Source organism: Bidens hawaiensis, unplaced genomic scaffold, assembly GCF_021521415.1.
Source record: "Bidens hawaiensis isolate Kalapana, Puna unplaced genomic scaffold, B.hawaiensis_p1.1 tig00419516_1, whole genome shotgun sequence".
Lineage (NCBI taxonomy): Eukaryota > Viridiplantae > Streptophyta > Magnoliopsida > Asterales > Asteraceae > Bidens > Bidens hawaiensis.
This window is the reverse complement of record NW_027504887.1, coordinates 237,626-255,428: the sequence shown is the minus strand read 5'-3', so window position 1 is coordinate 255,428 and position 17,803 is coordinate 237,626. Positions and strand designations below refer to the sequence as shown.

General features: G+C 35.7%; 1 protein-coding gene across 1 annotated transcript; it reads left to right on the top strand.

Moving 5' to 3' along the window:
* Positions 1 to 7,586: 7,586 nt before the first annotated feature.
* LOC143609224 (ferredoxin--nitrite reductase, chloroplastic-like) lies at positions 7,587 to 17,495 on the top strand. Its single transcript, XM_077084036.1, has 6 exons — positions 7,587 to 7,855; positions 10,254 to 10,255; positions 14,809 to 15,077; positions 15,737 to 16,091; positions 16,189 to 16,477; positions 16,568 to 17,495. The coding sequence occupies exons 1-6, from the start codon at positions 7,631 to 7,633 to the stop codon at positions 17,306 to 17,308; spliced, it is 1,881 nt and encodes a 626-aa protein (XP_076940151.1). The 5' UTR covers positions 7,587 to 7,630; the 3' UTR covers positions 17,309 to 17,495.
* The last annotated feature ends 308 nt before the right edge of the window (positions 17,496 to 17,803 follow it).

Sequence of the window (17,803 nt, the reverse complement as noted above, 5' to 3'; positions counted from 1 at the left end):
TTTGTTGCATGTACGGGATTTTAGGGTGAAAGAACGTTTTTAATCTGCTCTCTAAGTGTGTAGGAACAAATCAGGGAATACATTGCATATTAAAAGGTTTGTTCCAAACATTCAACTCGCAAGGATGCAGAATCTCAAAACAAGCTTATTCCTAGGGAGATTCTCATAAATGGAAAAATGATGTCTTGAAAATAAAAGGTAACTGTATCACTTTGGTATGAAAGATTGATCTGTCAAAAAGATTTTAAAATTTTAAATTTTTATTAAAAAAATACAAAAATATGTTCATGTATAGTTTTTCAAGTATAGTGTATTTTGTTTCAAAAAAAAAGAGAAAATGACTTGAACGTGCATGAGAAATGATAGTACATCAGTTGGCTGACTATCACACTTCATAAAAGGTTTTATTAAATACTACGTTTCGACGATTGAGTCTTTTTGAGATTAAATTTGTACATAAAAGTTCTCCTTTCGGTCAAATTTTTTACACAAATTTAGGGGGAGAAAATTAAAAAAATTCAAAAAGAGTGTGTGTGTGTTTAAAAAAAATAAAAATTTAATTTATAAGCATTTTGTCTTTGTCTTTCAAACTTCACTCTCGCTTAAAATTATGTCGGAAGCTCAAGTTTGAAGAACATATACTTGTATATGTTTGGTCCGGTGATCTATTTGTAGATTCACAGGATAGCCATTTATCTAAAGACTAAAAGCATCCGCTGGGCGATTGTGATGTGTTTTTTGTGTTTTGAATTCTTTCACTTAAAATTATGTCGGTAATTCCAAGTTGGAGGGACACGTATTCTCATATGTGTTTTGGTCCTGTTAACCACTAGTGGTCATACGGGATAGCCATTTACCTGAAAACTGAAGAGTGACCGGGGTGACTGAGTTCTTAACATGTCTGTCTTCTGTAAATTCTATGGGAAATGATATTATTATTCAGTTAACAGCCTTTTAGAAGCTTCAAAATATTTTCAAATGAAAACTAATCCAACCTTTGGAAAGTGATAGATAAATTGTTTTTGTGTGCATAACGAGTGAAGTTATTAAGCTTAAAAGGCTCTAGATCAGTTATTGATTTGTATGGTAGCTTTCCATGATGCATAAAAGTTAAAGTGATATAAACTAAATATGCTAAACTTACTGTGGAGAGTCATTTTGAATAAATGTGCATGTCTCCAGATATATCTCTCCGAATGATAGGTAGAAAAGCAATTACCCAGTCATACAGAGCCCGTTAGTGTCTTGATCACCAAAAATATTATGTTTCTAAGTTTTTGCTCAAGTTATAAAAAAAAATAAAAATAGATAATAAAAAGAAAAAAAAAGGATTATTGTGAAGCAAAAAATAAAAAATAAAAAATTCGTATTTCAAAAGCTTAAAGGGTCAAACTAGAACTACAGAGATGGGGGCACACAAATAAGTCCTGTCATGTCTCGAATGAAAGGCTTATCAGTTTAATGGCACTAAGTCCAATTTTCAACCTTAAAGTCTAAGCTTGCTTTTATATAAAATCTTTTGATCAAGCACTAAGTGGAGTCAAATTGGGGTGATCTGGGGAAAACCAAATAAGCTTTGAGAAGAGATAGGAGGCATCACAGATCCATGAGTGATGTCCATCTAAGCTTTATGCCGAACTGAACCTAATTCATATCACTGATGCAATGAAAATCATGCTAAGTTCATTATACCTGCTATCAACCTGTCTCTTTATGTCATAATAACGTTGAACATGAATCATTGTGACAACACCTTAAACAATATGATTCCATGTTCGGATCTTTTCATAAAGGCGGCATTTTTATCAAAAACTGAAATTTTGATCCCAATTTTTAGCTAAATTACAAGAAGACCGGGTGATTAAATTTGTTTTATTTGTTGTTTTTGATTTTATTTTATTTCATTTATTTTATTTTTACTTCTTGATTACTCTTGTCGAAACAATTGTGTTAAGAAATCATCTTAAAAATTTTGTCTTCAGCTAATGAAACATGATATCGGTTATTGTGTTATAGTTGGTTTAGCTGGTATGATCTCATTTCAAGTCTTTTCAAGAAAATAAAAAAAAAACAGAAAAATAAAAATTAAAAATATGTATGTCTTATTTTGTTTTATTTTATTGTTTTCAAAAATATTTTGGTTGATCTTTCTATCAAAGTTGATTGTTCTTTCAAGACTGATTTCTTGCAACGGAAGTATATGAAGTATCTGAGACTCAAATTGGATGATGCTTACAAAGAGGGGGAGATGGAAGAGTATTGGATGCAGATGCTGAAGTTGCTGATCATGCTCTAGTAAAGATTCTGAAGATCTTGAAAGCATCAGTCTAACGGCAAGATTGTTGGGTCATAAATTGGTTAGACTAACGCATATCAAAAGGAACGACATGATCAAGACTAAAGTGACATAAACAAGGACGAGTTGAAGAACTGCATTGGTGTAATACCGAAATCTCTATAGATTTCGGTTAGGCTAGTCTGAAGTGGAATAAACAAGAACGAAGCTACAAACCAAGGGGGAGATTGTTGGGTCCATATTTGGTGGTTTGTACTTAGTTTTATGTATGTTGGGTTTACTTTTGGGCTATGTATGTAAACCGAGATCCTTATGGATCTCGGTGGGCTTTTGGTTTATGTGGGCCTAGGTGTTTTGGTTTCCCTATATAGTTCATGTAATGTATAGGGTAAGGGTTGTTCACATTAGCAGAGAGTGAGCAGAACTAGAGGGTTGTTCATTCCTAGTAATTGTGATCAAGTATTGTAAGTGCTTAAGCACCCGACGTATTTATCAATATACGTGTGTTTTGAAGCAACTCTGTGTTAATTTACTTTGTCAACTCGTGTCTTGAATCACCGAGTATAGGTATTCCGCACCTATACTTGTTGTATTGATATCATAGTTGTAATGATCCAGATTCGGGACTTACAATGAGGCAGTTGGCTTGAGCGGGGCACATGGCAGAAGAATAATAGTCTGGCATCTGAAGACTTGTTATGTTATGTTTTGATTTTGAAAGACAAGATGAATGTTTTAAGACATGTTATGACTTATTATTGTAATGTTATGAAAGTTTAATATTTCGCGAATGTTTTAATTAATTCTGATGTTTAGAACTGTGTTTATGAGTAAATCCAACGTCCAAATGTAGGGCACCGGCAACGGGGCCTTACACTTAGAGTGAGAATTTGATTCTATTAGCTCATGTGATATGTTACGTGATCGTAAGATGAAGTGTGGCCGCTTAGGCATCACGACCAGGACACGCCTAGCCGACCCTCCTTGGACCTTGGTGATTAGCTTGAGCATGAGCCAACTCATGAGGGTGAGCGAGGGCTTAATTTGATTTCAATTTGATTTTGATTTTTTTTAAATCTTTTGGTCAATCAAACAATACCTATTTTATTTAACTTAAAACTTATTTTGATATTTTTTGTTTCAAATAACTTTTGCTAGTTAGTTTTATTTAGAAAAAACTAAATACACAATCATATTTATCACTCTCTCTCTCTTGAAAACTATGATATAAATTTAAAAAAAACAAAATTTCTTTAAAAGGCCTGTCTTTGGTCTCGTAAGCAATTTTGACATGTGCTTGGATTGACTTTCAGATGGCAAGTAATCGTCTTAAAAAATAAATAATATTAATAATAAAATACATTAAAAGTTAAAAAAACACACTCACCATCACTTACCATTACGGCATTACATGTGTGTTAGTGATAGTGAAACTCCTCTTGTCTACGTAGATCTACATTACATTACTCTCACTATCACTTACCATAATACACGGTCTTCAATAATGGAGAGAATGAATCCGAGACTAGGATTTTATCTTTTGGATTGCATAAATAACTTGGGAGCTCTTATAACTCTTGAATAAGAGTAAGTATCGTGATAAATGAGGGAGAGAGACACAATATACGAGGAAGAGAGATGTGAGTAGTAAATGGGAATTGGGAAGTAATAATGCATTAACCATAGGGTTCGTTGCTTAGTAATGTGTGCACATAAAGGAGTCATCCCCATGTGTTTAAGGGTTCAAATCCATGGTGGACAATAGTGTAAATTTTGAAGTATAATTAAATGGGGTTGTGTGTTTGTCGTTCTAAAAAATGTATTGTTTATTAGACTTAGGTATTAACGGTTGAATGCCCTTACTATAAGTCTAGACTTGACAAACAAGGAGTGTTATGTTCGTGTTAGGGCATTCAATACCCGCTGACTTTTTCAATGGCTAGGTGCTTTGAAAACGTAGCTTGATAGCACCCATCAATCTAGAGCTACATCACCCTTCAATCCAAAGACACATTCTCCGGTTCCATTATATGGGAGTTGTTGCTAAACAATGTAGTCCAGAGTTGCAGCTCTAGATGTGTTGATCTGAGGGTTACACATCAAATTATTTAATCTTATTAAATTTTTGTAGTTTTTATAAACTCAAATTTTCACAATTTATTAAGCATAGGAGGAAATAGCGCGTGTGGGTGATTAATATTTGATTTCATACTAATAACATCGATGACCAAGCTGAAGCGAAGGCGTTTAAAGCTAAAACGAATTGCATATTTGATTTTCAGCTTTTTCGAACCAAAATTGAATTGGGGTTTAAAACAATCTAAGTTCGATTGAAATCGAATAGCAAATAATGGTTTCTCAATCAAATTATAGTTTTACTTATCCGGTCCAACAAGAAACACAGGCTATTCGTTTTTTCGCACGAAACCAAAATGTAAACTGAATTTAAATGAGGTCTCGAGTTCGGTTTTTAAATTGTAAATCTAATAAAAACCCCGTTCAAAATAAACCGAACAAATCAAAAACCGAATAAATTAACACTCAATGGAGTGTTGTCTTAAAAGCATTCTTAGTATGTGCCGTATAATTTATGTGAGCGAGTTTTGTAAATTATATGGTATGATAATGAGTGATTGTGAGTAGAAGAGATTGAAAATATTATATGAGAAACTTGAATTTAGGGTTTACCATATATAGCCTATAATTTTTAAATGTTTTATGAGAGTAATAGTGAGTATGGAGAGTAAAAAAATAATAATAAAGGTATAAAATTGTATTATTTAACTGAAAATGGTAGAGCATTCACTTTACTAGTGAGAGGTAGGGGGTTCAAACCTCACTATCACCAATTTATATGAGAGATATGAGGGATGACCCTGGCTTGCCAGGGTTCGAGTTCTGATCTCACCCGGTTTTACCGGCTCCTCGCTGTCGTGCCGTTTGGCTGGCGTGGGGGTCGGGTTTTATCCGGTGAATCCCTCAATAGGTGGACCGCTAGGGGCTCTGTCAGTCCGGAATAGTGACCGGCTTGGGTTACCTTTAGCCAATGACGCGTACAGGGTACCCAACGTTACTTAGTTGTCCGTTAAAAAAAATGAAAATGAAAAAAATAATAATTTTTATTATAACTACATGACTATGGATAAGAAATAAATGAAAATACTAATTAATATTTTAAACTATTACATTTTACGATTAGTTTCAATATAAATATTTACTTGATGATTGTTGTGGTTGACTATATTAGAAAATTAAACCCGGTCCATTCAAGGAAAGGAGCACATGGTTTTTGCTGCGGCTTGGCTTGACTCCCATTCGTGTGGGTGGGCTAGTGGCTGCCTCTTCCGTCTTCTCTAAAGCCAGACCACACGACCTCCTCAACCGTCACCTGCCGATGCCATTTATATCAAAAAGACCATCAAATAATTACAATATTTTTATTATTAATAATATCCGTTCTTTTTCATTTTTTAAAACCTTGTATGTATATTCCTTTTTAGTAACAACTTGATACTTGCTTCTTACGCAATATTATAAAACACCAAATATTTGCTCAAAATATTATCCTTACGGCACTTGTAATATTTTATTACCGGAATAGTTATCAAACTTTTAAATTAGATTCCATAGTGGAAATTGCGATATTTCGAAGTAAAACTATGGTGTTTTTTAATTTTATTTATCATAAGAAGTGTTTTTATTCTTCATCTTTATGCCAAAGTGAAGAATGAATAAGCATGTCAATCAATCATTTTGCTTTTTTCTAAAAGAAATATCGTAAGAGACTAAGAGTAACATTCAATTAGTTATATAAAAGATGCCTTCACCAAGACATTTTAAATTACAAATAATAACACACCGAAAAATTACAAAATAAAGCTAGATGCAAGAATTACTACATCTGTTGGAAAAAAACAAGAATCTTATAGTTATTTGTATACACTGTATTATATAATTGACACATCTCGTCTGTTTTGATAGTGTAGAAGTACCTTCCGTTATTTTACTCTACCATTTTTTCATGTCATCATCATTATACACAATATTATATAACTGACACATCTTGGCATTTTTTTCAAGAAAGTAACTCCCTTCTTATGAAAAATGCACAACATTACATTCACTTCAAGAGACATCATTGAAACTAGGTCATTTGTATATACATACATGTGTACTTCACTTAACTTCAATTTACATGTTTAAGGGGGTATTTTATGGGACAAAACTCAAGTCGTCAAAAGGCCACGTTGGCAGGTTTTAGCGTCAACACCTCACAGGTGAAAGGGCATTGCCCATCTAGCACTATTAGTTTAACGAGCACTTCCCTCACAAGACATTTTTTTTAATTATTAAAGAATTATGTATCTCCACCTTATCCCACAAACACCTTTTACATTTAACAGCACCATAACACATCAAACTTGGTGTGAAATGTGAAAGCCCACACTACGTACCTACGTGACGTCTATACGTTGCCACTTCACATTCAACACATCCAATAACATATATCCTAATCATGCTTTAGCAATTCATTTTTGCCAATTACTACTTCGCACCTAATTCCTATATTAAACACATAACGCGATTAGGTTTGAATTAAGAAGTATTTAGCTAGTTCATGATCAGTAAATCCCGCAAGAAGTTGAACCAGATAAAAAAACTAGGAAAATATAAATAAGAAACATATGACTAATGTAGAGTAATAGTTTAAGTCAGTCCCGGTTTAAGTTACCGGTTTGAAGCTGAATTAAGTAATAATGTTTATACCCGATATATCTATAATCCTAACATAAACGAAAACCACATTGAACTTAAAACTCATGAAAACCACTATTAAACACAATTTTTTTTTATTTTTAGTTATATTAATCTTCGTCAAAACTAAAAAGAGAGAAAAAAATATAGATTGTGGAAGTACATACGACATATATGTATCTTGCGAAATTACATATATGTATATTACGAGCTATATATATGTATTTTCACGAACTATATATATTTCTTTTAACTTTTTTTTGGTTTTGATAAGTATTAAAAATACATAAAAGTAATGAAAAAACCAAAAACCAAGAAAAATTTTTAGAAGTGGTTCTAACGAATTTTAAAGTATCTCGTTTATTATTATTTACTATATATATGCTATCCATACGTTATTCGAGACAGGTGTAATCTATTTTAACACACATACAATTTTATATATACTATTTAAAGCCCAACACTACTCATCATACAATAAATATAAAATAATTATATAAAAAACCACTTACTCGAAACGCTGACAACTAATTTAGGTAGGAGCTGTGATCCAAATTGTCGTTCTTGTTTCTACTTCTCATGTTTAACTTAAACTTAACACACGACCCGACTCTTAATAATATCCAAGAGACACCACCCACCACCTCCTCCGCCCTACATAACCCACCCACCCTCTCTCTCCTCCACCACCGTCTTCTCTCCAACATGTCATCTTTTGCCGTCAAGCTCATCACACCTACACCGACAACTAAACTCAGTTCAACCAGGCTTTATGCTACTCCATCGCAAACCGCCGTGCCGGCTGTTAGAATAAATATATTTATATATTTATTTATGGCCCTTATGATTATTTATATTATTATAATTGATCAAATAATATCATAAGCCTTATTAGATAATAGGTAAAAGCTTGATGGACGCTTTTACCCTTAAGACTAATTAAAAGGTTTCCCCTTGGGTGTATATATATAGAGAGATAATTAGAGAGTCTAAGGTTGGTTAATTGGCTAATCATAACACCTCAGAGTCACCCTACAACTCTCTCTCTCAAATCGTGTTCATCAAGAACACATAACTCCATCCTAACCGATACACCCTAAAGGGGAACCGAATCAGATTAAGAAGATGTCGATCTCCAACATCACTGGATTATCAGGTATTACATCCTTACTCGTTTCCATTATATCATCAAATAGAAGAAACTGAACAACATGTGGTATCAGAGCATGATGTTGATTAATCAGTTTCTTCGATGTTCATAAAACTGGAATTAAAATCGGAAACGAATTTTTGTTTAAAACCCTTATGTTTACGGTTTTGATCATCATCATAAAATTGATTGGATTTGATGTTCGTATTACTTCCAACGAATTGTCAGGTCTGATTAAAACCTGTTTATTATCAAAACCTGATTATTTTCGAAATCTGTTTTACAAAACGTTAAGATTTCGATTCCAGTGTTATTAATCTGATAAAATAATCGAATTATCAGTTTCATTATTTTTTTGAAACTGTTCTTATTTTCGAAGATGTTCTTGATGAACATCATAATTTTCGAAAAACTAACACTAATTTGGATTAACTTGGGAAACTGAAATCTGTTAAAGAGATAATGTTATCTGTAAATTTAATTTCAAAATCTTTTAAATAAAATAAAAGATATTATTTTGAAATCTTATTAAATTTTGAGATAATCTAAAATTTTAACAGAATCTCCCAAATCCCTTAAAATTAGGAAATAGGTTATCAGGTTGATTAAAATTAATTTTTCGAATTCTGCTAATGTTGCTAATCAAGGCATCCATTCGCAACAAATGGACTCCAATCGCAACAAACAAGATGTTGCGAAATCGCATGATGTTGCGAGTACTCTTAATCGCAACAACTATGTTGCGAGTGCTTTAAATCTTGCGAGTAACATGTTGCGATTATCAACTAATTATGTTGCGAATCAGAACCTGGCATCACAAAATGTTGCGAAAGGGACACATGTTGTGAAAGGTCACTAATGTTGCGAGTGCTTAAGATGTTGCGAGTATTACCTATGGATGTTGCGATCAGCCTTGAGATGTTGCGAGTATTACCTTATGTTGCGAGTACTCTTAATCGCAACAATTATGTTGCGAGTACTTCAAATCGCAACAATGCTGATTACATCGCAACAACATCATTCGCAACATCTCTTATAAAGCATCAATCGCAACATTACTTATGACCTCACTATCCGCAACATCTAAAATCCCCTAACCAAATTCGCAACATTATTTCGAAGTAATCGCAACTTCTCTTATATCTTAGATGTTGCGAGATGATCAGAAACCCTTATGATAACCTAACTGATTAAGGGGCCCTGTTTGTTTTTTTTTTAGGGGTAGCAAAATTTTTTAGATGATGTGTAAGGGGGCGCTGCCCCCCGCACCCCCCGTTAAATTACTTAACTTAAATAACACTTCTAGTTCACTTCTGCCCAACGGTGATGTGTAACCTAATATTGTTATTTAAGTCTAATTAAGTATGTCACTTAAAAGTGTATGTCCTAACATTATCAGACATTCGCGTGATTTTAGTTTTGCCTTAAATACACAAAAGTTTTCACTTCTGCCCAACGGTGATGTGTTATACTTAGTGCATTGCGAACCTACTTAGTGCCTAAAATCTTAATTGTCTCACTTCTGCCCAACGGTGATGTGTTACAATTAATTTTGCACAAAACTTTAATTTTCATAATTGCTTGAATATATTCACTTCTGCCCAACGGTGATGTGTTTTTATTTAAGTAGAACTTAATTTAAGTCTGTTATTTTGGTGTTTTATAATAGACTATATCACAGCTTCCTTATATAATGGTCCTTACTTGTTTGCCTGCTTTAGATTAAGTGCCCTTAGATCACTCTAAATTCTTCCTTAAGTTTCCAACTAGATGCCTTATTTAGATTAGTATCTTATTTTCTCATCTTATTTCCACCAGCTCCCAACTGTGGGATTGAAACCTTGACTGGCGCTAACTTTACTGCTTGGAAAGACTCCCTTACGCTGACACTTGGTATGCTGGACTATGATCACGCGCTCAGACATGAAGCTCCTCCTGCTCTTACTGATAAGAGCACAGCTGAACAAAAACTTGCTCATGAAAGGTGGGAGAAGTGTAACAGGATGTCACTTATGCTGATCAAGAACTCTATTACTGCTACCATCAGAGGAGCCATTCCTGATTCAACTATCGCCAAGACTTATCTGGCTTCTGTGGAGGAACAATTCAAGGGAACGTCTAAGGCACATGCTTGCACTCTTATGCTTAAGTTGGTGACTACAAAGTATGATGGAAGGAACGGTATTCGTGAGCACATCATGATGATGCAAGACACGTCGAACAAGCTTAAAGACTTGGACATGTCAATCAGTGAGGGTTTCTTAGTCCAATTCATTATGACTTCTCTTCCTGCTTCTTATGAGACTTTTAAAGTCAATTACAACACACAGAAAGAAAAATGGTCAATGAGTGAGTTGATCGTTATGTGTGTCCAAGAAGAGGAACGTCAGAAAGTGGACAAACCTGAGATGGCTTACCTTATGACTACCGATAATTCCAAGAAGCGGAAAGGAAGTTTCAAAAAGAAAGCTGCTTCTAAGTTCCAGAAAAACAATCCAAGTACAAGCACTGCCTCCAGCTCTAAGAATCCTTCAGGGAAGTTTTTCTGCAAGTTCTGTCGTCTGACAGATCATAAGCAGAAGGACTGCCCAAAATTTAAGGAATGGCTGGCTAAGAAAGGTAATGATCTCTTTATGATACTTGAGTCCTTTAATTTAGAAGTTCCATCTAATACTTGGTGGGTTGATAACGGTTCAACTGTTCATGTATCCAATTCTTTACAGGGATTCCTTACAATCCAGAAGCTGGAGGGAAACCGAAGAACACTAAAGATGCCTAATGGAAAGCCTCTAGTAGTCAAGGCTGTGGGAACTTTTGAATTACGCATGAGAACTGGGTTTTGTATTAAACTTTATGATACCTTATATATTCCTGAAATTACCAGGAATCTTGTATCAGGAATAAAGTTAGACAATGACGGTTATGTAATTTCTCATGGTCATGGCAAACTTACTATTAGCTTTGAATCTAAAGTTGTTGGTTTTGGCTATCTGGATGGTCTCTATAAATTAGAATTGGATGATGATTTTACCAAGTCTTTGTTATCATATAATCTTAATGAATCACTAACAAAGAATAAACGAAAACGAGACTTAGAAACCTCATCTAAGTTGTGGCATGAACGTTTAGGCCACATTTCACGAGAAAGATTATCTCGACTCGTGAAGGATGAAGTCTTACCATCTCTCGATTTCACTGATTTTGGAACTTGTTTCAAATGCCTTAAAGGTAAAATGACATCAGCGAATAAGAAAGGTGCTACAAGGAGTTCTAATTTATTAAAAATTATTCACACTGATATCAGTGGTCCTTACACTATCGCTGGAATAATTGGACATAATTCATTTATCACTTTCATTGATGATTATTCACGCTACATGTACTTGTATCTCATTAAGGAAAAATCTGAATCATTAACAACTTTTAAAGACTATAAAACTGAAGTTGAAAAACAATTAGGTCTTCAAATTAAAGTTGTTCGATCAGATAGAGGAGGTGAGTATTATGGTAGACATACTGACATTGGACAAGCTCCTGGCCCATTTTATGAATTTTGTAAAAGCCAGGGGATTGTGAACCAATATACCATGCCCGGTACTCCTCAGCAGAACGGTGTTGCTGAGAGAAGAAATAGAACCCTAATGAACATGGTTCGCAGTATGTTGGCCAACTCTAATTTACCTCAATTTCTCTGGACTGAGGCCTTAATGACAGCTGTTCATATACTAAATAGGGTTCCTTCCAAATCTGTCCCTAAAACTCCTTATGAACTTTGGACAGGGAGGAAACCGAATCTAAGATATATGAAAGTATGGGGCTGTCTTGCTGAAGCAAAGCTTTATAATCCTTTTCTAAAGAAACTTGACCCGAAAACGATCAGCTGTTTCTTTATCGGCTATCCTGATCACTCAAAGGGTTATCGCTTCTATTGTCCTTCTCACATTACTAGAATTGTAGAAACCAGGCGTGCCGCATTCCTTGAGGATTTTAAGGTCAGTGGGAGCAGTGAAAATCCTAATGCTGATTTGCAAGAAGCACAAGACGCGGGGGAGAGGGATTCCTCGCTCACATTAACTCCGATTACTCCTCTTGTACTCAATGCTGCACCGCATGTCACTGCACCAAATTCTACAGAACTTATCATACCAGAAAATGAAGTCACATTAAACGATCAATATCAACACAATGCTGAACCCGATAATCAACCCAGAAGGTCATCTAGGCCCAAAAAGCCTACTAATTTTGGTGATTATGTAACCTTTCTGGCTGAAGCTGAAGAAATGGATGATGGAAAGCTTAATGATCCTACCTCTTATCATGAAGCCATTAACAGTGATCAATCTTCTAATTGGAATAAAGCTATGACTGACGAGCTTGAATCCATGAAGCAAAATGACGTTTGGGATTTGGTTGAATTACCCAGCGGTGTCAAACCCGTAGGATGTAAATGGGTCTTCAAAACAAAACTGGATCCGAATGGAAACGTTGAACGCTATAAGGCGAGATTGGTTGCAAAAGGCTATACTCAGAAAGAGGGAATCGATTATCAAGAGACCTTTTCTCCAGTTTCTCGAAAAGATTCTTTAAGGATTGTCATGGCTTTAGTAGCTCGTTATGATTTGGAGCTACATCAGATGGATGTCAAAACTGCTTTCCTTAATGGTGACTTGGATGAGGACGTGTTCATGACACAGCCTGAAGGTTTCAAACCCAAAGGGCAAGAACACTTAGTCTGCAAGTTAAAGAAATCTATATACGGGCTAAAGCAAGGATCGCGTCAATGGTATCTAAAGTTTGATGAAGTCATGAAGAAACAGGGTTTCGAAAAAAATCAAGTGGATCAATGCACCTACCTCAAGATCAGTGGGAGCAATTTTACTATTCTTGTCCTTTACGTAGATGACATTCTACTGGCAAGTAATAGCTTAGACATGTTGTGTGAGTCGAAGCGCTTACTTTCGCGAAATTTTGACATGAAGGATCTCGGAGAGGCTTCTTACGTTATTGGCATCGAAATACACCGAGATAGACACAATGGGATCTTAGGTCTATCCCAAAGGGCCTACATTGAGCGTGTCCTAACCCGTTACAACATGAAAGATTGCAACCCCTCTACAGCTCCAGTAGTTAAAGGAGATGTTTTTGGCTCATTCCAAAGTCCGAAAACAGAGGCTGAAAAGGCGCAAATGAAAATGATACCTTATGCATCAGTAGTTGGAAGCCTTATGTATGCTCAGGTCTGTACTCGTCCAGATATCGCCTACATCACTGGAATGCTTGGGCGTTATCAGACTAATCCTGGTCTGGCTCATTGGAAAGCAGCTAAGAAGGTCTTAAGATATCTGCAAGGGACGAAAGACTATAATTTGACTTATAGAAGAAGTGATCATTTGGAAGTGGTGGGTTATTCTGACTCTGACTTTGCTAAATGCAAAGATGATAAGAAATCCACTTCAGGGTATATCTTTATGTTAGCAGGCGGACCTATTTCATGGAAGAGTCATAAACAACAGTTGACTGCAACTTCTACCATGATGGCAGAATACATAGCTGTTTACAACGCTACCTGTCAGGGAATGTTGCTTAGGAATCTTGTCACTGGACTCAAAATTGTCAATTCCATTTCTAGACCATTGAAGCTTTACTGTGATAACTCAGCTGCCGTTAGTTTCTCGAACAGTAACAGTTCGACTGGCGCTGGACTATTTCTTGATACAAAGTTTTTGTTCGTACGTGAACGAATTGAGGAAAATAATCTTTGTATTGAGTATATAAGTACTAAAGATATGCTTGCGGATCCGATGACAAAAGGTCTCCCATCTAAAGTATTCGAAGAATTTGTTTCGAGAATGGGCTTATTTAAAGATCTTATTTAATGGCATATTGTACTTACTTACGTTTATTAATAAAAGTTTCCTCACTTACTTGATTTACTTGTCTCTTAATATGTTCACGCTAGCCTAATGACATATAGACACTAATATGTAAGTCAAAATTAAGGGAATGATTTGATCCTAATGTTAAGTTTTAAATTTGGATTGTAGTATGATTAATGGGGGTCTTGTTTCGATTACTGATTCAATGACTGTATTTCTCTGCTACATTTGGGTTTAGAACTAAAATGAGTATTAATTCCTGCGCAGGCTTACCTAATGCTCATAATAAATAATCACTCGGCCAAGTGGGAGAATGTTAGAATAAATATATTTATATATTTATTTATGGCCCTTATGATTATTTATATTATTATAATTGATCAAATAATATCATAAGCCTTATTAGATAATAGGTAAAAGCTTGATGGACGCTTTTACCCTTAAGACTAATTAAAAGGTTTCCCCTTGGGTGTATATATATAGAGAGATAATTAGAGAGTCTAAGGTTGGTTAATTGGCTAATCATAACACCTCAGAGTCACCCTACAACTCTCTCTCTCAAATCGTGTTCATCAAGAACACATAACTCCATCCTAACCGATACACCCTAAAGGGGAACCGAATCAGATTAAGAAGATGTCGATCTCCAACATCACTGGATTATCAGGTATTACATCCTTACTCGTTTCCATTATATCATCAAATAGAAGAAACTGAACAACACCGGCAACTTCTCCGGCGGAGATAGCGGCCGACAGACTGGAACCTAGAGTTGAAAAGAAAGGAAAGTATTATGTTTTAAAGGAGAAGTTCCGGCAGGGTATTAATCCTCATGAGAAGGTGAAGATTGTTAACGAACCTATGAAGCTGTTCATGGAGAATGGGATTGAAGATCTTGCTAAGATACCCTTTGAGGAGATTGATAAAGTTAAGGATACTAAAGATGATGTTGATGTTAGACTCAAGTGGCTTGGTGTGTTTCATCGCAGGAAACATCACTGTAAGAACATGTTTTAAATATCTTTTCAAGATTCGTTTTTTTAGCATTATAAAGATAATAACTTTTGATTCAAAAACTGATCTGAATGGTTGGTTATGGTATCTCTAGATCAAATCAGAATATACCCATTAATCTTTGATTCGAGTTTTACTATTTTTATTGTTAGTCATTTTGTGGGATCATAAAGATCATAACTTTAGATTCAAAAACTGATTTGAATGGTTGATTCTGGAATTTTTTTTATTAAACTAGAAGATACCCGGTAATCTTTGATTCGAATTTTAGTTTTCAAAAGATTGAATTTTGCAATTCAAAAGGGTTGCGGAGCAGCTTGTTGCCGGTCAGCCTTCTGTCTTGATGTAAACATTATATTTAATTATGAATAAAAAACAGTATTTTACTGTTATAATTCGAGCTAGTCATTTTGTGGGATCATAAGATCATAACTTTTTAGATTCAAAAACTGATTTGAATGGTTGATTCTGGAATCTTTTGATTAAACTAGAAGATACCCATTAATCTTTTATTCGTGTTTTAGTAGTTTTACTGTTTTAGTTCAAAAAGATCATAACTTTCGATTCGGAATCAAGAAAATAATACCTTTCGAATTTCGTAACTTTTTATATTAATCTTTGTCATCAATGGGTTTAAATGTGTAGATGGTAGATTTATGATGAGGTTGAAGCTTCCAAATGGTGTGACAACTAGTGCACAAACCAGATACTTAGCTAGTGTGATAAAGCAGTATGGTGATCAAGGTTGTGCTGATGTCACCACACGCCAAAACTGGCAAATTCGAGGTGTTACGCTACCGGATGTACCCGCGATTTTAAAGGGTCTTGATGAAGTTGGGTTAACGAGCCTTCAAAGTGGTATGGACAATGTTAGGAACCCGGTTGGGAACCCGATTGCAGGAATCGATCCGTACGAGATTGTGGACACGAGGCCGTATACGAACTTGTTATCGCAATTCATTACCGGGAATTCGCAAGGGAATCCCGCAGTTACCAACTTGGAAGATATATTTTGATCTTTAAGTGTTAATTATCTTTACTTTTTGGTTGTGAAAAGATATACATTTTGACCTTTTTGAATGGCTTTTCTTTTGTAGGCCAAGGAAGTGGAATGTGTGTGTGATCGGTTCGCATGATCTTTATGAGCACCCTCATATCAATGATTTAGCATACATGCCGGCTACTAAGAACGGTAGGTTCGGGTTCAATTTGTTGGTAGGGGGTTTCTTTAGCCCAAAGCGGTGCGAAGAGGCTATACCTCTTGACGCGTGGGTCCCAGCCGAATATGTGGTCCCGGCTTGTGGAGCGATTCTCGAGGCTTATCGTGATCTTGGTACGCGAGGGAATAGGCAGAAGACTAGAATGATGTGGTTGATCGATGAACTCGTATGTCATTGTCTTTAAATTTGGTTTATAACTATAAAATTTCAATTCTGGAGGGTCTCTCTTGCTAATTTTTGTTTCTTCGGGGTGCAGGGTGTAGAAGGGTTCCGATCGGAAGTGGTCAAGAGAATGCCCGAACAAGCATTGGAGAGAGCATCTACCGAAGACCTCGTTGACAAAAATTGGGAAAGAAGGGATTTATTTGGTGTGCATCCGCAAAAACAAGGAGGTCTTAACTTTGTGGGCATTCACATTCCAGTTGGTCGAGTCCAAGCCGACGACATGGATGAACTAGCACGGTTAGCCGATGAGTATGGCTCAGGAGAGCTATGGATAACCGTTGAACAAAACATCATAATCCCAAACGTGCCAAACGCAAAAGTCAAAGCTTTACTTGACGAGCCACTTTTAAAAGAAAAGTTTTTACCCGAGCCACCTATTTTAATGAAAGGGCTAGTAGCATGCACGGGTAACCAGTTTTGTGGGCAGGCTATAATCGAGACAAAAGCTCGTGCATTGAAGGTAACAGAAGAAGTGCAAAGACTTGTTTCTGTAACCCGTCCAGTACGAATGCACTGGACTGGGTGCCCAAACACGCGTGGGCAAGTGCAAGTGGCGGATATAGGGTTTATGGGATGCATGAGTAGGGACGAAAATGGGAAAGTCGTCGAAGGGGCGGATGTTTTCGTTGGGGGCAGAATTGGAAGCGACTCGCATTTGGGGGATATTTATAAGAAGGCTGTCCCTTGTAAGGACTTGGTGCCTTTAGTAGTGGACATTTTGGTTGAGAAATTTGGTGCTGTTCCAAGGGAAAGAGAGGAGGTGGAAAAATGAAAATAATATTGGTGTGGGGGTAACATGTGTACATCTAAACAAAATTGAGGGACTCAAACTGAAAGTGGTAATATTGCCTTGAGGTACGGTAAGTTTAATGTTGTTCAAAGGTCCACACGTATATCTTTAGTTTTTTGATAATTGAACAAATGTAATAATAATATGTAAAAGTGGGGAATCCACTTAGACTATATAAGGGGGTGTTTGGTACAGAGAATTGGGGGGTGAGAAATGGAAATGGAAACAATTCTCTTGTTTGTTTACGAAAGAAAGAGGTGAGAAATGGAAATAAACCATTTCCATTTCCCCGATTTCTTTTCTCTAAAAAAAGCGGAGAAATCATTTCTCTAGGGTTTCATTTCTCACTTCCATTCTCTTCCTTTTCACTTCTATCACCAGCTTCCTCCTTCAGAGCACCGCAACCCAAAACAAGGTATGGTTCAAATTTCCGATTAACAGATCCATAAGCATTCAATCTATATATATCAGCTTCCT

Coding starts and splice junctions, on each gene's coding strand:
- LOC143609224 (XM_077084036.1), top strand. CDS start 7,631: ATGTTTAACTTAAACTTAACACACGACCCGACTCTTAATAATATCCAA. Junction 15,078..15,736: donor TCATCGCAGGAAACATCACT/GTAAGAACATGT, acceptor TTAAATGTGTAG/ATGGTAGATTTATGATGAGG. Junction 16,478..16,567: donor TGTGGTTGATCGATGAACTC/GTATGTCATTGT, acceptor TTCGGGGTGCAG/GGTGTAGAAGGGTTCCGATC.